Source organism: Electrophorus electricus, chromosome 26, assembly GCF_013358815.1.
Source record: "Electrophorus electricus isolate fEleEle1 chromosome 26, fEleEle1.pri, whole genome shotgun sequence".
NCBI lineage: Eukaryota > Metazoa > Chordata > Actinopteri > Gymnotiformes > Gymnotidae > Electrophorus > Electrophorus electricus.
The window spans coordinates 5,090,532-5,111,422 of NC_049560.1; the positions used below are offsets into that span (position 1 = coordinate 5,090,532).

At 45.5% G+C, this 20,891-nt stretch overlaps 3 protein-coding genes across 4 annotated transcripts; 2 read left to right on the forward strand and 1 right to left on the reverse strand.

Moving 5' to 3' along the window:
* Window positions 1-80: 80 nt before the first annotated feature.
* uhrf1 (ubiquitin-like with PHD and ring finger domains 1) lies at window positions 81-8,691 on the reverse strand. The gene is made up of 17 exons (XM_027032907.2): window positions 8,587-8,691; window positions 7,369-7,531; window positions 6,683-6,934; window positions 6,280-6,431; window positions 5,776-5,991; window positions 5,282-5,397; window positions 4,679-4,865; window positions 4,256-4,379; window positions 3,943-4,050; window positions 3,683-3,787; window positions 3,452-3,558; window positions 2,992-3,154; window positions 2,682-2,819; window positions 2,275-2,392; window positions 1,917-2,074; window positions 1,511-1,609; window positions 81-1,407 (listed from the first exon to the last, which is right to left on the reverse strand). Exons 2-17 carry the CDS (start codon window positions 7,519-7,521, stop codon window positions 1,261-1,263), a joined length of 2,343 nt encoding a protein of 780 aa, XP_026888708.2. The 5' UTR covers window positions 7,522-7,531; window positions 8,587-8,691; the 3' UTR covers window positions 81-1,260.
* Window positions 8,692-8,925: 234 nt separating this feature from the next.
* Window positions 8,926-13,229, forward strand: ticam1 (toll-like receptor adaptor molecule 1). 2 transcript variants are annotated; one of them, XM_027032903.2, is made up of 2 exons: window positions 8,926-9,667; window positions 10,735-13,229. In XM_027032903.2, the coding sequence occupies exon 2, from the start codon at window positions 10,835-10,837 to the stop codon at window positions 12,374-12,376; it is 1,542 nt and encodes a 513-aa protein (XP_026888704.2). In that variant the 5' UTR covers window positions 8,926-9,667; window positions 10,735-10,834; the 3' UTR covers window positions 12,377-13,229. The 2 variants fall into 2 exon arrangements, with proteins under 2 accessions (XP_026888704.2, XP_026888705.2); XM_027032904.2 differs by having other exon boundaries at window positions 8,926-9,240.
* Window positions 13,230-13,522: 293 nt separating this feature from the next.
* timm44 (translocase of inner mitochondrial membrane 44 homolog (yeast)) lies at window positions 13,523-20,535 on the forward strand. Its single transcript, XM_027032916.2, has 13 exons — window positions 13,523-13,569; window positions 14,174-14,281; window positions 14,437-14,610; window positions 14,865-14,945; window positions 15,270-15,419; window positions 15,889-16,025; window positions 16,210-16,295; window positions 17,664-17,756; window positions 18,429-18,553; window positions 18,646-18,696; window positions 18,803-18,892; window positions 19,131-19,241; window positions 19,621-20,535. Exons 1-13 carry the CDS (start codon window positions 13,540-13,542, stop codon window positions 19,738-19,740), a joined length of 1,356 nt encoding a protein of 451 aa, XP_026888717.2. The 5' UTR covers window positions 13,523-13,539; the 3' UTR covers window positions 19,741-20,535.
* Window positions 20,536-20,891: the final 356 nt, after the last annotated feature.

The window sequence follows — 20,891 nt, forward strand, 5'->3', positions numbered from 1 at the left end:
ACAGGCAAACGTCTGAGGAGTAGCAGGAAAACCCCACCCCCCAAAAAAACCCACAAAAAATACCTTGTTCCATATAAAAGGAAAATGTTTTATTGAAAAATTCAGCACCAAAACAGTGCAAGAAAAATAGCATCTACAACTACATGAAACAGCTAAATACAAGTGCTAAAAATATACAATTTAAATTTCAGAATATACATTTCCAGTCTAAGCAATATTAGAATAATTGAGGTAAAAAAAAATAATAATAATAAAAAAAAATAAAATAAAAAAATCTGTAGCCTTAGGCGTGTATTCAGCAAATAATGTGAGAAAAACAATAAATCAAAACAAGAAAGAGCTAATAACTTCACTGAGCAACAACTTATAATTTCATTAAATAGTTACTGAGAGTAGCCCAGTGGGCATTTGTTCCAAAGAGTTAAGTCCATGTGGTTTCTCCTGCATAACGGCATCACAAAGCGGAACGTCTGCGATGTCTGTAATAATGATGACATCACAATGAAGTGAAATATCTAAGCACAAACAGTAGTTAGAAAGCAAAGCCAAGACAAAAGTCATAAAAGATAAGCCAATGGTTTTTATATGAATGATGCATATCTCATAATTGATCAAAATTTGTTAAATCACCCATGGAGAAAGGATTAAAACATTTTAAAGCTGTAGATGGTTTCAGAGTATACTGCTATTAGACCTAAAACAAATATTTTATCAACTTCAAAATGTCCAAGTTTCAATGGGTCCTGATACCAGTGCATACCTACAAACCTGTAATCAAAAATATGCCCACTTATCCCTGGCAAAAAAGAAAAGAAAAAAAAAAAAAAAGAAAGAAAAAAAAAAAAGTTTTGCTGAAAGCAAATAGTGCAGTTGTGCGTAGCTGGTTTTCAAATGATGTGCTGGTGCAGAGTACAATTAGGGCACGACACTTCCTCCTACACCTAAAAACATCACTAAATAAAAGCAATTACATTTAATCTGTGAATAAAGGATATTGGGAGGGGGGCAGAGAAATACCTACCTGATGAGAACTGGGTGCTAAATAAAACGCAGATTAGAGTACATAAAAGTACAGCCCCGATAAAAATCGGACCAAAAACAAAAGTTAACAGCTGGGGCTGCAGGCTCATCCTACACCCTTGTTACGGTATATCTGTTAAAATATATTAAAAGGTGAACCGCGCTTTAGTTCCGCTGAATTCAGTCTCGACGCATCGCTCTCAGTTCATTGGTCGCTCCCATGTGGGACCAGACACCTCATCATCGGCCGCTGCTGTAGCCCGGGAAGAGTTGGCTCAGGATGGCCTGGAGAGCCTTGTTCACCACCATCTGGTAATTTTTGCCGAGGTCATGTCGGCAAGCCGGGCAGGTGTACACCTCTGCTTTGAAAGATCGCTGAAGACATTCCTACGGAAAAAAACAAACAAACAAGCTACTTACAACTATGCTCGGCCATTTGGGCGCTAGCCTTTCGTTGTAGTAAGGGATGCTTTCTGCACGTCAGACTCACCCTGCAGACGTTGTGCTGGCACTCTGTGGTGACTGGTTGATAAACAACTTCTTGGCAGCAAATGCACAAGAAAACCTCCTCCACTTTGTTTAGGAATCGCTGGAGGAACAGAAACGCCAGTCAGGGAACAGTTTTTAACCTGCTGACGCCATTTCAGTCACAGAGCTAGTCCACAGAGATGGGTGAAGAATTACCCAGTAGAAAATCAAACATACATGGTCGAAAGACTTTTTATCTAAAATGTGTAACCCTGCATAAACAACCAAGTACCACTTTTTTGTAAGCAGCGATTTTAGGCGGTTGATGACTGGATTTTTAGACTATATCTATCTTTTTTTGGACAATTTAGACCCCCACCGAACAAACAGAAGCTTTTCACCATCTGGTACGAGAGTGTTCGACTCACCGGTCCAAGACTTAGAGATTCCATGGCTTCATCCCAGAGTTTCTTGTTAAGCTCGTCTTCCTTAATTAATGCCTTCTGCTCCTTGTTCAGCTTGTACGCCTCCATTTTGACCTTCTTGGGTGTGCTCTTGGACGGCGACCGTTTCTCCTCCTCCTCAACTAAAATCAGACCCAAATTTAAATCACCATATAACATCCTACAGCTGCAGGCCAGTGGATGTGATTAAAAGCTGCAATGTAATTAATATTATTAAAAATAATATTAAAAATCAGTAGTCAGTACCGTTTTAATAAGTACTAACCAATAAAGCATCGCTACTTTAAATGTTAAAAAGGACACTTAAGAAGTGGACACTCACCTGTCTGAGATTTCCTCTTCCTCTTGCCTTTGGTGGGCGTGTCGGTCACCTCTTCCTCGTTCTTGTTCTCTTTCTCTTTCTCCTTGGCCGCTACTGCTTCCAAATAGCCTTCAGGATACTGCAGAGACAATGCAGAGTTTCACACTGGAACACACACACTCTCTCTCTCTCTCCCTCACACACACACACACACACACTCACACACACTCACACACGCACTCTCACACTCACGCACTCTCTCACACACACACACACACACACACACACACAAAAAAAAAAGGGTACACCACCAGTCATCACTGGGGTAGCGGACTGTATAGACAGATGCCCAAGATGGTTTTTATATGCTCATGTTGGTCATGTGTGGACATGCAGCTAAAACATCTTCAACTGCACACACGCATTACCTGCATGGTGAGGCCCAGTTTTTTAATGCGCTCTTTGCCATCTCGGGTCCACGGTGCTGGTTCGTCGTCGTTTCTTTTGAGCAGGTACCTCCACACTAGGAACCCGGACTTCCCCTTTTCTGGCCAGTACTTCACCACCTGGAGAGAAAGAGGCCGCCGCACACGCGAAGACTTGGTGACGTGGAATGAAACGCATCGTAACCAAGCCAAATTACACGCGGGCTTTACTATGCCAATGCGGTCAGGCCACCGAACACGCTTGTTAAAACGCGTCCCGCCCTCACGCCACCCGTGCAAGTCACACGCCCACCTTGTAAATGCCGTCGTATCTGTTGCCGTCTTCGGGGCAATATTTGCTATGTTTGCGACCCTTGGAGCTACGCACCACCCTGACGGGCTTCCCTGCCTTCCAGTCCCTGGCCTCTGCACCGTCCTTCTCGTTCACGGCAGCGTTGCAGTTCAGCGCCAGCGCCCTGAAACATCCCGACCGGCAACACCGGCGCCGTTACAACGTTAAAACAGGAGAGGCGGATCCTAGGCAGCACAGCGACAGCCCTGCTGGCTTGAAACGGGCCAAATCTCGCCACAATCCAGCCATTGCGGAATGCGGCAGCTTAATCGCATAGGGATATCTCGGCAATATGGTACCTTGAGCATTAGAATCAGGAAGGTGACAGTTAAAGCAGCAAAAAAACAAAAAGCACGCCTCCAAAACCAGACCCCTCAAGCATCACTGAGCCCTATTTCCTCCTTTGACGGCCATCACCGACCTGTTCATGTTGGTGAGTTTCTGGTCACAGGACTGTTCAGCTGTTCTCTTGTTGCCAGAGAGATCTCGGCCGCCGGAGCCCGTGTACGTAAACTCATTGCCGTCGTCCTGGAACACACCGCCGGATAATCAAGACATGTTTAAAATCGTTATGCTGGCTGGAGGAGTTCTCTGATAAAGTGCCTCCATGCCTAATTTCTGAGTAATGTTAAGAGTAATAACTGCAGCGTACCACGTCGTCCTCATAGCCTCCGGCCAGCACTAGACTGTAGGCACCATCGTTGCTTCTACCATGGATGCCGGCCACGTGAGGTCTGTGAACACCGGACTCGCTTACCTGTTGTGTGCAGAGCAACGTTTCTGAAGCTTGCTCAGCAAAAAAAAGTCAGTGTTGGTTCGTTCCTTTATCTCTAGCTTCCATCACAGGGCAGTTAAAAAGTACTTAATGTAATCAACAGATGTACAACCTGGTGAACGGCACCCGCAGCTCACCTGCACTCTGAACTTCCATAGTGTACCCACGGGCACCCCTGGCACAGGCCCATAGTGGTTTGATGGAACGATGGTGCACTGTTTTGTACGCCCAACACATGCCATACCCTGGACAGACAAGCCAAAGGAACAGGTTAAAAGGTAGAGTTCGGGTAACGAACAAGCCAACATCACTAACAAACAGTAGAAACTAGCACTGTACGACACCCAAAACGATGACTACCAGAACGAGCACGCTAAAAATATCTAGATAAAATTTTTATATTTATTTATTTCCAGGACAGAACTGCCATTCCTGCCGACTGCATGTTACCTTGCCCCAGTCCCTCTGGCTGGATGAGCTGGCAGACGCCATCTTGGCTTTCTTCTTGCTCTCCTTGAGCTTCTCTCCAGCCAGTACGACCTCGCTGGCATCGTTACGGCACTCTGGACAGTACCTGCATGCGGAGGGAGAAAACAGTGTCAAAATAGAGAACAGGGAGACCTCGGCAGCTGAAATCTCCTAAAGGGGCCCTCGGCACCTACTCTGTTGTGGGGGAGGGGCTTACGTACATATTTAAAAGACTCAACACCCACATAAAAACACTAGAACTCCCTGCTACTGCTTCCGCTGTAATGGAAACCATATACAACATTCTTGTGAATCCTAAGATTCCACTCCGCGCGGCCGTTTGACCGTAAAACTAAATCAGCGGCCGGTTTAACTGTAAAGGGAGCTGTTAAGCTCCCTCCTCACCAGTCCTCGTCCTCTGGGATGGAGGTGAGAGGCGGGGTGAGGCAGTAGGTGTGGAAAGCCATGTCACACTCGTCACACAGCAGTTGCTTGTCTGGGTCCTGCTTCACACCGCACACGCGGCAGTTGCACCAGCGGCAGTTCTTCTTGGGGTCATCTTTACACAGCTTGCACTCTGGCCCGTTGGACCCTGAACTCACAGACATACACAGTAAGTGGCTATTATTCATGCATGAAAAGCAAACAAAAGCATTCTTCGCAGGCATTTAAAATTCATAATTTAAGGGTGCCTTCACATTTAGCAGGCTGTCTGGAATGGTGCAACGCACTAAAAAGCATGTATGGAGCATAAATAAACCCTGGCTTAAATACCCGGTGCCTACCAGAGACGCAAGTACAGGACTCTGACCAGTGTCCAATCACACTGAAAAAAGCATAGCTGAAACAGCCATTCTGCTATTGGGGTACATAAGTGACTGAAATTGAATCAATGTGGTGTAATTTAAGAGATCAAGCAGAAGTTTCTCTTGGTCAGCGGCTACCCCGACGTGGAGGCATTTAGAGGCTGATGAGGCGAGGGAAGCGCAGTATGAATCAGTGACCCACTTTTCAGAGGGCTGTCGGAGGTGGCGACGGGTCCCTCGCGGCTCCCGGGCTCCTCGATCTTGTAGATCTCGCTCACAAACATGATCCGACAATCATTGAGAGAGTCACCAGCATCCCTATGGTACAGTCACCATTGGCATGGCCCCCACACACACACACACACACACACACACACTCAGATCTGACCGCGCTGTGACTCATCATATCGGGGTGGCCTCATCTCCCCACTCCAGCATGCCTGACCTGACTCATTGTTATGCCCTCCATCAGCTGACTCAGACATGTTATGGCACATTACATTTTAAAATAGTGCCTCATGTGCGGTTAACTATGGCTACCCAAGCAGCATATGACATTAGTTACGGTTACCTGTTAAGATAGAACTCTGTCTAAAAGGGGCCAACGCAGCAAATCCAGCATAACAAGTACGGCTCTTTTACCAGCTTTGATATTTAAGTATATTTTCGTTCAACAAACAAAACACCTTTGCCTACCCAAGCAGTAATTTGCCAAAAATCTCTCGCTGGGTGCGCGTCTCCCTCTTGCGCTGGACCTGGGCGTCGTACCAGTAGCCCCTCTCCTTGGGCTCATCAGGGTTGTAGTTCACCATCACGATCATGCCCTCCTCCAGCTGGTGCCACTGGTAGATGGTGCGGGCCCGCGGGCGAACATCCTTGGCCTGCAACTGCGCCACGCCATTCTCTGGGTAGCTACGCACAGACACACACACACAGTCTGATTCCAAAGGGGCTCGTGCGAGTTCACTAATCCAAACTATAACTGGCCTCTGGGGAGATGTACAACCATCTGATCAAGTTTTAAGTTAATCTACAGCTATAGCCTCGAAGTGAAATTCTCTCAAATCTCCATGAAACAATAAACTGTCTCAGGAAAGAGCCATTTTCCTTTGCTTCTTCCACCAACTCTAAGGAACCAGCCATGGTGTTGGTCCATTAAACATACACGTATGCATTACAGAATAAAGGGACCGAGCTCACTCTTCGTATTTGACATGGTAGAGGAACTCCTCCTCTCCATCCATCTCCACACCTCCTCCTCCATCTGTTTTTGGCGCCTTCGTGACATCAACGATCTGAGCTTCAAACCAAGCCCCCATATTCAAGTCCCGAGCATCCACAAATTCATTTATCTACAAGGCAAACAAATCATCAACAGGTAAGTAACAAATGTTGGAGAGAGTGTACATACACTGTCTGTCTACTCCATCTGTGGCACTGGTATTAAACGTTATCGTTCGATAACTCAGTGCCATGTACCATAAGAGCACAATAGAAACTACTGCCAAATCACAATACATTAAAAAAAAAAAAAAAAAGTGTTGACCACAATAACAATACAAAATGTAGCTGTATCAGACAGGCACAAAGTAGAGCAGCGCACTTTATATGAGCCAAAGCCTGGGTCGATGAGGTCAGCCTGGGCCGAGGTCCCAGCACTCTGGCCCTCACACTCCCCATGAGTGGAGCTCTTGTCCGAGTCGCTCTGACCCGAGCCACAGCCAGAGTCCGAGTCCGACAGCTCCCCTTCCTTGTCCTTGGGCAAAGGCCGGGGGGGCGGAGCCTGCCGCACGAGCAGCTGCACTATGTCATTGAGCCCCACGTTGTAGTCGAAGAGGGTGTGGCCATCTTCCATCTGCAGCCATAAGCAACCGACATCTTAAACTGGGTTTCAAATGCCAGAAGGATCAATAAAGAAGCCAAATCACATTAATGAGCATTCCTATTTAGGGGGATGCAGGGATAAATCCAGAAAACTTTTAACTTCTTAAAGAAAAGGGAAAACATGAGAAAAGGAAGGGACTCTCGTACACGGCCCATAAAACTATACTGCCCTATCTAAAGAACACTGGTGACCATAAAACTCAACTAGTTGCAGCGGGACATCAGATGTGGTTTTATATCCCTGCATAAATGCTTTATATCCTGCAACTCACTGACAACGTTTTTCATTACTTATTGAGGTTCAAAACACCCACAGAAGAAGGCTACATTTTTGATCTGGGACATACATAACACTGGGTCTGGCCACAAACATTTTATGGGCCATCTATATACATTTTAACAAACCTGTTTGCCTCTGTAGAACAGCCTCTGTCTCTCCGGCTCCACGTCGAAGAGCTCCAGGATCTTGACTCTCAAATCATCCACCTTAGTAAGCTTTGATAAGGAGTCGACCCGATGGGTCTGCTTGCCATCCATAGTGCGCACCTGAATCCACATTGCAACAGCCCTAAACCAATAATACAGCGTTAGGTATGTTTTCAGTAGGCAGATCTTAACAAGACTCACCAGCAGTGGTTCAATACGCAGACAAAGCATACTAAAAAAATAAATAAATAATGAATCACAAATTCTTGTTAAAAAGGTCAGAGATGAAGTCCGCACCCCACGGCTTAGGATGCCAATAAAGTCCTACTTGAAAGAGCTTGATGGACAGGTAAACAATCGATGTTGACACCTTTTTTTTAAATTATAACCTGGCCCCAACTGCGCTGGCGGAACTGTCCTTCAGCGCCCCCTACAGTCTTCCAGCACACACCGCAAGAGTGAAAACAGTCCCTCCACCAATTAAACCACAATCCGCAAAAAACGTCTATAATCCACATGCACTAAATCGCATTAATAGAAACCCATGAGTTTCTGATTTTAAAAAAGAAATTTTTTCAAACATACAGCTTGCCAGAACAACATTGCCTTTGTTTGGGTATTGCTCAATAAAACAGTCGCTTGGCCGAGCTAAGATATATTTCTAAATTGTAAAGTAAAGTAAAAGTTGAGCTCCAAGATTTTAAACCGCGCTAATCACTTCCCTGTACGGATTGGCCGGCAGGGCTTCCCCTCATTGCCAGGGTTGGGTCTCTGACCGAGGCGGCGTGCTCGAAAACACCGACCCCGACAGCCTTTTAACGTCTCGCACGAAACCCACACCAAAAGCGGCGACATTGTCGGCGACAACTTACAACTGAACACTACACAACCGGAGCCGCGAGGAGAAGACGTGCGTCCAGGTGGTCGTTAAGCTAGGCTAGGTTAGCTGGCTCAGCCATGGCACGACTTCAGTGGGACAAAACGCCGTGCTTGTGCAATTAAATGCACAGTAAAAGTAAAGAAACAAGTTAAGCAACTAACCAGCTGGCTGGCTATAAAAGTCTTTCATTTAAAAAAAATAATAAAACCATTTAACTCCTTGAATAATAATTAAAAAACGAGCGAGAAAGTTACAACTCAACGTCATTTTCTACGTAGTTAAATTAAACACCGCTGAAAATAAGATGTTAGAGTTACCTCGGTTTACGTCTCCCTTGAGAAAAATAAGAAAACGACTACGACGCGATAAATATGTTGTATAAATATAAATATAAACTGCTCCTGCTCCTCATAACCAGGGACCACGACTCCTAACTCGAATCAATAAAACTGTTCAACAAGCGCCGTTTCCCCGCCCGTGACGGAGCAGATCGCGTTCCCATTGGCTGCGGGGCGCCGAATCCCGACGGAGGATTGGTCCGGAGATCCGTCAATCACTCCTCCGACCGGAGCTTAGCCTCAGCGCGCGAAATCGAGGTCTCGCGCAAAAGCACGCGCTCGCGTCAAAGAGTTTCCCGCGAGAGAACGTGGCGCCTGTTCGCGGCACGTGCGGGCGTGCCGCTTTTACCAATCCGTTGACGGGCGGGGGGGGTGTTTTGCGCCTCTTTTCATGCTATCGATGTTAGATGTTATTATACGTTTTTCATGTTGTAAGCCACATGTGTATTCTGTCGCCTAACAAAGCCGCCGCGCGTCTTTTGTAGTTGATTGGCGGGAGAGTGCGTGGCACGTGCATTCAGTTCTTCAGTCGCTTGGCTCGGGATACCGTCAGTAAATGTAAAGTGGCCGAGGCAAACGTCTTCATCTGTGGCGTGACACGTTCAGCCCAAGGGCCTTCATTTACATTTCTCGGTGAGGGCTGAACGCGAGGCTGCGTAAGAAAAGCAACCTGATTGCATTTTGCAAATCATAACGGCAGTGGCTCCTTTAACCGAACTTTATGCGTCTGTAACCTTCGGTCCGCTTCGGCCTTTTGGTTTCTTAGCGCTATTATTGATCGCTAAATATTTGTTGCCACCTACTGGTCACAGGGACGGGACAGATAGGCTTGTCGGAGTCGTTATCAAGAATACACTCCATGCCATACGATTATTTGTTGGGGATATTTAGCAGTGAAGTGCGCCCTGTAAAGAAAAGAAGGCTAAAAGGGCTCGAGATATTCCTTGAAGTCGCGAGCGTGGCCCGTTTCCGCAAGCGACGCGCTCTGCGCGACTGTTTTCCTCTTCCTGTTTGTCAGCGGAGCTTTAAAAAAACAAAAAGGCATTGCATGTTTTCAAAGGTACGTTTTTCGCGGTGTACGCGTCGTCATTTTGTCGTGATAGTTTCGTTAATGTTCATAGTTTTGTCATTTTAGTTCGCAGGTTCGTGCATTAGATGAGAACGTTCTCCGCTAACATTCGGTATCGGGTGACGGTCGTGGCGCAATACTGAGTTTGACTACACCGTAAAACATTTTCATGGATGTACAGTACAATAATGACAAATGTGGATTTCAGCACCGGTTAACTATTCTATAAGTTTGAGGCATATTTCCATCTGAGAGACAAAAAATACAGAATTATTTTATTCCTGTGTGTGTGTGTGTGTGCGCGCGCGGGCGCGCGCTAGGTGCTTCCAGTATTGACTTCGTTTTCCACATTCTGGCAGGAACTTTCATATTTTTTAAATACTGCTAAGAATACTGCTGCTTCCATGCTCACCTCAAATTGCACTACAAGTTTAATTGTGAAGAAAATAAATCCAAAAATGAATCAAATATAATTCAGATAAGTTTTCACACTGTGGTGCTGAGGTTAATGATTTTCAAGTTGCCTGACTAGAGTTTAATAATCGTTTTATTACATGATGCACATTTTAAATCTATGATACTATGCTTTGGCTTTTCCTGGTCATGAACATGGAGCATGTTGGCTGTTTCCCAAAGCCTCCTCTAGCCTACTTCTCTCGAAATACCCAAACGAAACGTAGCCTGCTTACTCTAGGACAAGAGAATGATGAGTGCAGATGATGGCCATAACAGGCTATTCATTTAATACTTTTTTACAGTAATCTAAACATGATTACGTATATCTAAACATGATTAAGTATAGATTATTAGCGTAACCCATTTCTGCAAACGACTTTGACCTGTTGATGTCAGCAATCTAGAGAACTTTTCCTGTTTGTTTACAGAACTAAAATGTCTTAGAACTTTTTTAAAAAGGCATGCAGTGTATGCCACGTAATTTTGTTGTAATAGTTTCATTAATGTTGATCGTTTTGAGATCGGATGTCGTGCCAGTGGGAAGGTATGACAGTGGCAGTGATGAGACGTAAATGTAAGAGAGTGGTCTGCTTCTGTTGCAGGGTGATCACCAGTCATTGGCATTAACCTGAAGAAAAGACCCCCAATAATGTGGCCTGATCGTGACATTCTGGGCAACATTCTAATCACACTAAAAACAGAATGGCAGAAGTGAACAGGCTGCCAGGAGACAAACTGACAGTAGGGGCCCAGATTTGTGCAAACTCTGCAATTAAAAACCTCTCCTGTGATGTGCCAGGAAGGCTCTCAGGTTCTGGAGGCACTGAAAGTAATTTCAGAGCAGACAGAGCTGTCGGGGGGCATCAGATTATGGCCTCTTCTAACCTGCCCGGCGTTGATAATGCTGAGACGTTAAAAGCTCAAGGTCGGGGGGATCCAGCCATGCGAGACGAGAGCTACCCATCCTCCCTCCGGTCTAGCTCCACCTGCACATCCTACAGCCTTGAGATCAGCTTGTCTGCCAACAGCAGTAACAGCAAAGACTCACAACCACTGCCGCTACAGACTCCTCCAGGGAGCAGAGATAACCAGGTTATATGGACAAACCCCCACAATCCCCTGGCTCCTCATTCGGGTGAAAGGAATGCTTCAGTAACACGTTCGTACAAACCTTCAGCTTCCAAACCACTGGAAAAAAGGGACCAACCTACAGACTCGACCTCTGCTCATTTCAATCAGTGCCTAGACATGTTCGGCAACTGTCAGATCGTAACGTCCAAAAGCACAAGCCAAGAACACAGCCTGGAGAAGAGCTTTTCATCATTCCCTAGGAGCACTGCAAAAGTGGGAGCACACCCCGTGTCACCGGAGCTGAACACGGAGCTGATGGATGGATTTAGCAAGGAGAAGACTCTTACAGGGGAGGAGGCTCTGTTTTATGCCTTTGTGATCCTACATGCCCCAGAAGACACAGATGAAGCTGTCAGAATCAAGGCAAGGTTGGAGGCCATCTCCTCAACAACAGGGGCCACCTTCTCTGAGGAGTTCGCCGAGCCCGGCCGTTCCGTCTTCCGATGCATGCAGGACGCCATAGACAACTCTGCCTTCAGTATGCTGCTGCTCACGCAAAACTTCAACACTCGTCTGAACGAGACAAATGTCGATTCGGCACTCATGAACTCCGTTGAGAAGGTCCACAAGTACAACACCGTCATCCCACTGCTTCCGCAGACCAACGCTCTGACCCACGACAAGTTGCCGCTGGTACTGAAAACTAAAATCAGTCTGGATGAGAGAAAGAGCAAAAACTTTGAAACGATGGCTAAAAAGGTCTTGAACTCAAAAAAGATACAAACCCAGAAGGAGAAATGGAGACAGGAACTGCATGTCAAGAAACAACAGGAATACCAACAAAGGCTTCGTGAGGAGAATAGGCACTGTAGAGATTTGAATCGAGAGCATAGGAAGGTCCAGGAGTTAGAGCAGGAGAGAATGAACCTGCTGAGGCAAAAGCGATGTTCGCCGGGTCCGTACTATCCGCAGCCTTTCTCGGATCAGGGCTATTTTCGTGGAGCGCAGCCTCATGGTCCAGGGCCCTACCAGCGGCCATGTACCATTCCCTCATATGCCAGTGAGCCATCATCTAACATTCACATCGAGAATGCAAAGTACATCATAATTGGGAATGATGCAAAAATGACTATGGGAGGTGCTGGAAACACCTCCGGGGAGGAAGACATGTAGCAGTACACAGCATAGTTCATCCCATTTTAGTAAATAAGACAAAAAACAAATGGCTGCTAGTCATTCTAAGTCACTATATATGTTCACATTTGGGTTTTTGGAATATTAATTATATCAAGATGAAAATGGTGAATGGGTTTGAAAATTAATTGAATCAGCAATAAAAAGATTTTGTATGTGCCCTGTGTTTTTAAGTGAAATGCACTTTTAGTTTTGTTAATAAAAGCTCTTATGTTGGTAAATATTCCACATCTTCCAAATGCAAAGTCATCCTAAATTGTCAGACTGGTTAAACCAGCTGCGTGGTTTAGTAGCTTCCACCCTATTAGTTTTGCAAAAGGATTGTAATAGAAAGATCATTTTTAAATGGTAGAGTGAGTATTGTAGAGGAAACACTTTCTCTCTCTCTCAAATTTAGGACGATCTTACCCTCTTAACAAGGGCTGGTTCAGTACCTTTCCCCACCCCATTAGAGTCAGTTATATTTTCCAGGCAAGTTTATGGAATTTCTCTTGCTACATTCATTGCCGGTTTAATATAAATTATAAGTAAACGCTACGTACATAGCTAGCGAAATTAAATGGATCGTGACAAAGGCCTGCGTTTGGTTTTAAAAAACAACAACTCAGAGTTCAGGTGAAACATCGCGTGCAGGGATGGTGAGTTGGTAGGAAAACGAGAATTAAAGGAACCTTTTCCCGAACAGTCCGGAAGAGTGTGTGCAGGGGTGTAACTTGATCACGGGAAAATGTAATGATTGGCGCTCACTGCCACTCTTAAGATCCGAGAACAGAGATAAGAGGCATTCAGTTGTTCTTGAGGTGACTACTTTGCTGTACTATCTTTAAAGGTGCTCAATAAAGATCTATTTTCCAGGATGCTGACTCTCATTGCCCGATTCTTTTGCACGACAGCAACACTGCACAGTGCGCTACATGTAGTAGCGCATCTTAAATATTGGCAAATATACACATTCTATATTCGTATTTCATGTTTTTTTTAACGAACTATTGACGAAATCATGTAAATTTAGAGGAAAAATTAGTTATGAAATTGGTAGGAATTTGTTGTAATGCTGTAATAGTTGGAAGAGGGGGTGTGGTAGCTCCGCCCACCGACCTACGTCACAAGGTTAAACAGCTAGTACTGGCAATGCGACCAAGATGGCGGCCTCCTTGTGTCAGTGTTACCAGGTGGGCTATTTCGTATTTCACCGTACTCCTCGGATAATCTCGAGTGATGTGTGTAACTACCGGATCGCTGTGCTGCAGCTGAGAGATGTGCCTTTCTTTTTTGCTTTGACTGTAACGTTGTGTTCCAGTACATTTAACCGAAGGGCGCTGATGGCTAACATGTCATACCGGTGGTTCGACTGCATCTGTAGGGCCTTTAGTGCTGGAAACGTTAACGTAGATAAAGATGAACCCAGATAAAGGTCTACTGCCTACAGTTAATGTCGCTATTTCACCTACTGTCTAGCTGCCTGGGGTTAATAACAGGTCCCGTCTTTTTTTATTTTATAAGGAATAAACAGGGCTTTCACGTTAGACATGTGCAGTAGACATGGTGTGCTCTTTCAGTTACTGTTCAAGGTGTTATTTCACCTGGGTTATTAAAACACCTTGTAAATAAGCAACATCAAACAGAACTTAAAATGCCATTTTCCCATTTTCATATTTTGTGTTGTGTATATATAGGTATAATGATTCAAATTTCCTGTAAACGTACAGAAATTGTATATAATTGTGTATCATAGTATGTCATTTTAATATTGTTTCTGTGTGTGTCTGTGTGTAGCGTTTTGTCAGGCAGAGTTTAGCGCTGTTGGCCTCACGCCCCAAATTGTCCATATACAACAGATCTCACGCACACAGGATATGTGGCTCAATCACAAGTTCTTCGCAGGTATGAACCCTTCTGATCGTTTAGGCTGTCTGTCCACCATGGCCTCTGAGAGATAACCGCATCCACTGTCATTTCTTTTTAGAGTGGTCATCTGCCTACAGACCGGATCGGTACGGTGTGTTCGTTACGCCTTCGTTTTGTGTCACCTGCTGTAGGTGCGGTATTCATCAGGAGGCAGTGGGCGAAGGGGATTCCTGGGGGAGTTTTTAGAGAGCGTGAAGCAGGAGTTGAGCAAGAACAAAGAGATGAAGGAGAACATCAAAAAATTCCGCGAGGAAGCCAAAAAGCTGGAGGAATCGGAGGCCCTCAAGCAAGCAAGGAGGAAATATGTAAGACTGTTGCTTAAGTCAGCATTATAACTGACCTAAACACAACACGTGTTCCTGATACCCAAAGTCAGATAAGATTACCAGAGTCAATTGATCCTGCAAGCATTCTGAAGTCACTAGGTAGCTATATACAGGCTAGACAGTATTTTTCAATAGACAGTGTATTTATTGTTTATTAAATGAAAAGTAACAATTTATTACCAAGTTGAGCAAAACTGTGTTGATATTATCTGTATTGCAATGTTTCTCTTTAGAAAACTATAGAGTCTGAAACAGTGAAGACATCTGAGGTCCTGAAGAAGACGTTGGGTACGTTATCAGACACGGTGAAGGAGGTGAGTGCACCGGAACATTTTGGAAACCGTGCTGAGTTGGAGTGTAATTTAGCAATGTCATTTGCAATTCTGAAGATAGTCTTGACAAACAAGGTACTTGGTTGGAAGTAACTGTCGTATAATTAATTGTATGCCTGTCTGTGTTTAACTGCACAAGAATCATGTTTTGCATTTATTGAATTGAATAATGCCCGTTCATAACTTCCCACTTCACGTATGTGGGCTGCGTCTGAATGCAATGATTACGCATTCTGACCCGCTACCTTTTGGACGTTTTGGCGGTGCAGGTGATGGGAAGTAAAGTTCAGGCGCGTTTGCTTGCAGGGCTTGGAAGAGGTCAGCCGCACGGACATTGGAAAGAGGATAAAAGAGGGGATGGAGGAGGCGGCGAAGACCGCCAAGCAGTCGGCAGAGAATGTCTCCAAGAGCAGGGAGAACCTGGGCAAGACCGGAGCCTTCCGGGCAATCTCGCAGGTCGGCGTGAAGAACCTCCCAGCCCCTGCTGTAGGCCTGGTGCCACCCCATTTCTCGGGCTGCTGGCCAGGGTTAATAGCAGGGGCGGACTGTGTGCCAGGCAGAATTGTAATAAAGATGTACTGCAAGCGGCTGCTTCTAACCGTTCCTCCTCGCATTAGTCAGTTACTGCCGTTTTCCTGTTGTGGGGCTTTCTTTAAATAAAGAACAGACCTGACAGGGAGAATAGCTGCAGACAGCAAATGTGTGTGTAAGCACCGAATAGCTGGTAATGCTACAGTTGTGTGGGAAGTTAGGCTAGAATAAAGGTGTGGTCTGTCTGGGGGTCACTTGAGGCTGGTTTGGAAATGACCCCCTAGCTAATACATTTTTACAGACAAAAGGGAGCTGACATAGGTTCCATTTTTGCCTTCTGTAATACAGAGGAGGTCACTGGTCTGAGATACCTTACATAATCTTTGCTCCACAGGGTATGCAGAGCGTGAAGAAGGAGATCGGCGATATTGGCCACAGTGGGGCTTACAGACCCCCGACTAGACTAAGGAAGAGAAGTGACTTCTCATCCAAAGCATCAGGGACCGACGCCAAGGTCTTTGACGCCAATGAGTATGTATGAGCGTAATCTTGCCGTTCCCCCACGGTGGTGTTCTCTCTGGAGTATTACGGCATTTAGATGCTACGTTTAGCTAGTGTCCTTGCCATTTGTTTTATTGCTTTAACGTTTTGTCCAATGGTGATTGGATTAAATGTTTGACCCTCTGTCTGTTTGTCTGTCTGTCTGCGTTTTCAGAGAGGCAGTGGGTGTTGTTCTTCACAAGGACTCAAAGTGGTACCAGCAGTGGAAGGAATTTAAAGACAACAACGTAGTTTTTAACAGTAAGGCTGCGTGTCTGTGTTTTCTGTGATATTTTCCTAAAATGCGCTATACGTAGAGCAGTTACTGTGGAGCGTGTCACACAAGTCCTTTAGTCTCCCACTCTCTGGCTACGTCTTCAATAAACTGTGTGATACAGCTGTTCTGCTAGTGACAGTGAACAGCTGGAGTTGAGAAACCTGGCTATAGGTTTGTTGACTAACTATTTAAAGGCCAAATGTAATATTTTTCAAATCCAAGATTCTGTTCTGACTAAGAGCACATCCATGAGGTCGGTGGAGACTCACAATTAGCTTAGAGACTCACAATTAGAAGTCATTTCATTAGGGGCAGTGCTAGGTCAGTGGTTAGGGTACTTGACTTTAATTGGAAGGTTGCCACTGCCAAGTTGCCACTGTTGGGCCCCTGAGCAAGACCCTCAATTGCTCATGTTGTACTCAGTCCTAATTGTAAGTCACTAAACTTGAGCAGTCATGTATTTGTAACAGTAACTAGCGCTTCCGACAGATTAGCAGAAGCAAGTTGCAGGGCACAGGACATTAGACTCAGGGAGACGTACTTGAGCAAAAACGCCCTTCGTGTTGAATTCGATGTTTCATCAGCAGATGGCGCCCTAGCCTCAGTGAAGTCCATGCTACATGGCTCAAAGAGCCATGTCTTCTCAATCACATTAGAGGAGACAGATCGCCTTTGTCAGAGGAGGCTTGTTGGATAAATGCCAGCCTTCGAACAGGGCCTAGCTTTGGGTCATTAGTCTTAATCCCAATTATGTCCAATCATGGAGCACTCTGTAACATACGCTAGCATCCCATTGGCTGCGCTAAGAGCTGGAAGACAGCTGCAGCGTCTGAAGCTGAAGCTGCCGGCTCTGACATTTTCGAGGCGTGTCCGGTGGCTCGGCTGTGAGTAGGATTAATTTTGATGGGGACAAAGTATATTGTCTCAACTAAGTATTGGCAGAATCTGAGCCATACACTGGGACTTTGGCAGATCTTATGGCAGAGGTTAATACATTTTAATCAGCCTGATAATGTTGGCCTGATCTCTGGTTAACCCTGTACACTCTCATTATAAGGGAAAATAATCATAATCATAATGTAGAGGAACTAGGGGGCGAAAAAGCAAGAAAAAGTGCAGTAAACTTCCCCCTGTAGATTACATGCGCTTGGGCCGAGGATGTGAAACTTGTGGGTGGGCGGGTTTAATTGGTGACCTTTCCATTTAACAAGGTTATTTTTCTGCTCTCTGCTTTTTATTTTCCCTTGTTGCTGCTGTAATTGTGTAGACCAGTCACGGGGCTTTACACAGGAAAGTTTGGGAAAGTAGACCAACCTCCTCTGTGAAATGACCTTTTCCTCTGCCGTTTGCAGGATTCTTCGAAATGAAGATGAAGTATGACGAGAGTGACAACGCCTTCATCAGAGCGTCCCGCGCCGTCACGGACAAGATGACGGACCTCATCGGTAAAGTGGCTCCAATGTTTCAAAAGGCTAACGGTGATCTGGAAACAGCATCTGTCTTTTACGGCCCCGTAATCAGTCTTTATTAATACCATCCGGAAGAGCTGACCTTGGGTCAACAGATCGGCACTGTTCTTCTGAAACACTTAGTAAACACAAGTCTGTAAGGCTTTTAAAGCGATTGATCACTTTACCTTTCCATGTAAATTCCTTTTATGGTCTGTAACTGTGCACCTGTGTTGTCTAAGTAAAAGAATAGGGTAGTGGGAAGCCATTCAAGTTTGAATTCTTGCTGAGAATTGCCCTCTCTGGTTAAAGACCTTGGGGAGGCAACTGACTCTGTAGTCTACTGTAAGGAGACTAGTAGCAATAAACCCAGCCATCAGAGTGCAGTGCGGACATTTGGATTCAGTACACTTTCACTGTGGAATTTAGTGGCCAGACGGACAGGGAACGCTGATAAATCATGCCTCATCTCTGCAGTTATTTGATTCGCTTGAAGAGTTTTAAAACAAGTTCCCCTTGGGCCAATGGGAGGGCAGTTTCCATCAGCGTTGGTCTCCAGCCAGGCAGTGTAGCAGTCGTGAAATCGTGGCCAGACGTTTATGGAAATGTGTATAAAAAGACAACAGGGCTGTTTTAGAAACATGAAAGTAAAACCGCATCCCTGCTCAGGTGGGTTGTTTTCCAAGACGGAGATGTCTGAAGTCCTCACCGAGATCCTGAAGGTGGACCCCAGTTTTGATAAGGACTCTTTCCTCAAGCAGTGCGAGAGAGACATCATCCCCAACATCTTAGAAGTGAGTGATCCGGACCTTTTTTACTGCAGCAAAGTGATACCAAGTGCTGTGCTAAACCTGCACCTACCCTTCTGCTCTTCTCTGTGCCGTAGGCCATGATTCAAGGCGAGCTTGAAGTTCTGAAGGACTGGTGCTATGAAGCTGTACGTGACCCTACCGTTCCTCGCTACCAGTACGCCGAACCATGTTGTTCTGAACGGTGGTGTGGATAAGAAGGTGACCTGTACTTTTTTCCTTTTGGTTTCGTAGACCTACAGTCAACTGGCACATCCAATCCAGCAAGCCAAAGCAATGGGACTACAGTTCCACTCAAAGATTCTTGACATTGACAACATAGATGTGAGTTTGACTAGAAACGGTTTAGAAGTTGCCAGCGATGCACTTTCAGCAACACCAGATGTTCTATATCATTATTACAGCAATGCTTTTGCAGTATTTGTAGCTTAATGTCACAAACAAATCACTGGTGGTTTACAAAGTAAATCACTTTGTGTAAATAGCTCTCTTCTCAACAAATTCTCAAGATGTCATATCCAGTGCGTGGCTCGATAACCTTGCCCTCGTTGTGTTTGCGCAGCTGGCCATGGGGAAGATGATGGAACAGGGCCCTGTTCTCATCATCACCTTCCAAGCCCAGCTGGTGATGGTCATCCGGAACCCAAAGGGTGAAGTAGTGGAGGGCGACCCGGTGAGTGCAGGACCGAATTCTGGGATCCACCAAGAATCCTAGTGCTGTACATTCTGTGAAGTTTGTGCCTCGTGTGAGCTGAAGCTATTGAGGTGGCGCAGACCTGCTTTGGCTAGAAGCACGCATGTGTTATAAATCTGACGTTACAGCAGTCTGACGGACCCTAAGGGGGAGGGAGCGCTGCTTTTTAATCCAGAGCCTCTTTTAATAGCTCAGGGCACCGACCAAGAGCTACACATTTCAGAGTTTTGCAACTTTTAGTGCTCTTATTAAATTTCTTTGAGATAGGAAGATGACTTGGGCATTTATACAGGACGCGCATTTACGGAAGTACCGCAAAGGTTCATTATTACACGGTTGTCTGTGTTCTGGTCCTCAGGAGAAGGTCCTCAGGATGATGTACGTGTGGGCTTTGTGCCGGGACCAAGAGGAGTTCAATTCCCATGCAGCCTGGAGACTACTGGACATCTCAGCCTCTAGTACAGAGCAGATCCTCTGAGAACTTCTAACACACGCACCCCCCCCCCCCCACCTCTCTGTCTCTCTCTCTCACACACACACACACACTCGGGGCTTAGAAAGGAGGGAAGCAGCAGCACACACACACACACAGCTCTGGCTGGGGCCACGTTATCGGGGCTTCCTAGCCGCCCGGCCCAGCCCGGCCCTAACCACGAGCTGGTGTTGTGTGGAGCTCTCCCCAGAAGCCTGTCTGGACTATGGGACTTGACTGGCCATCCTGAACACAGGTGCCGCCCGCCGACCTGTTCTGTCATTGGATTGATAGTAACGTCGCGCGTCTGGATGTACACATGGCTCTCGGCCAATTGTCTCGATTGTTCGCTCCCTGCCGGCCTGAAATAGTGACTGAGAAACTCCGCCTGTGTGTTTGGTTCCGCTACTCAGTAGGGACTCAAATAAATGGTAAATCGGTGCCATTTATACCCACTGAGAAGTCTAATGGTTCAGCCAGATCTGCCGGCTTTTGCATCCAAAGTGGCCACGATACTATTTTTTTGCCCAAACTATCTCTTTAAAGACATTTCAAATAGTTGACATCTGTATAAAGTCACCAACCCTGTCTGAAATTAAAAACATTCTTGAACTCATACTGGATATGCCAAGACATAAGAAACCTTATGTCAAACTTCTAATCATATTTAAAATGTACCCAGATTTGGGCAGAGAGTCTTGTTTCACTTGGTCATGCAGTAACTGCATGTGGTTCCCTACAGTTTATGATAGCCATGTGAACTTGCACACCCTTCTAATTAGAAATAAAACGTTATGTGGAGCACTGCAAAACGTCAATTTAGAAAAGCGGCTTTTACACAGCACAACACCACAATTATAGAATAAGTAATCAAAGTGCATTAAAAACATCAGAATCCCAGTTTAAATGTGCTGTTCATATATGTGCAGGAGCAGACTTTATTCACATTTTCCCACTTCACCATCATTCGGTTTTTATTTAAAAAAAAAACATTTATGAGAAATTCCACTTTGCTGAGCTGCACTCCTGCCACAGCTTTGCCTGGCTTCTCGGAATTGCGCTGGGAAGAATTTCCCTTTGAAAGTGGTGAGTTTATGGGAAATCCAGTGAAACGTGGGCTTATTTGCCAAAATGTGGGACTTGCCCCTCGACGCCTG

Excerpts from the sequence above, each read along its gene's own strand:
- uhrf1 (XM_027032907.2), bottom strand. The coding sequence starts at position 7,521 with ATGTGGATTCAGGTGCGCACTATGGATGGCAAGCAGACCCATCGGGTC. Across the intron at positions 2,075-2,274 it reads GAAGAGGAAATCTCAGACAG|TTGAGGAGGAGGAGAAACGG; the intron begins GTGAGTGTCCAC and ends GTCTGATTTTAG. Across the intron at positions 1,610-1,916 it reads AATCTCTAAGTCTTGGACCG|CGATTCCTAAACAAAGTGGA; the intron begins GTGAGTCGAACA and ends CTGTTCCTCCAG.
- ticam1 (XM_027032903.2), top strand. The coding sequence starts at position 10,835 with ATGGCAGAAGTGAACAGGCTGCCAGGAGACAAACTGACAGTAGGGGCC.
- timm44 (XM_027032916.2), top strand. The coding sequence starts at position 13,540 with ATGGCGGCCTCCTTGTGTCAGTGTTACCAG. Across the intron at positions 16,026-16,209 it reads AAGGTCTTTGACGCCAATGA|AGAGGCAGTGGGTGTTGTTC; the intron begins GTATGTATGAGC and ends CTGCGTTTTCAG. Across the intron at positions 17,757-18,428 it reads CAAGATGACGGACCTCATCG|GTGGGTTGTTTTCCAAGACG; the intron begins GTAAAGTGGCTC and ends ATCCCTGCTCAG.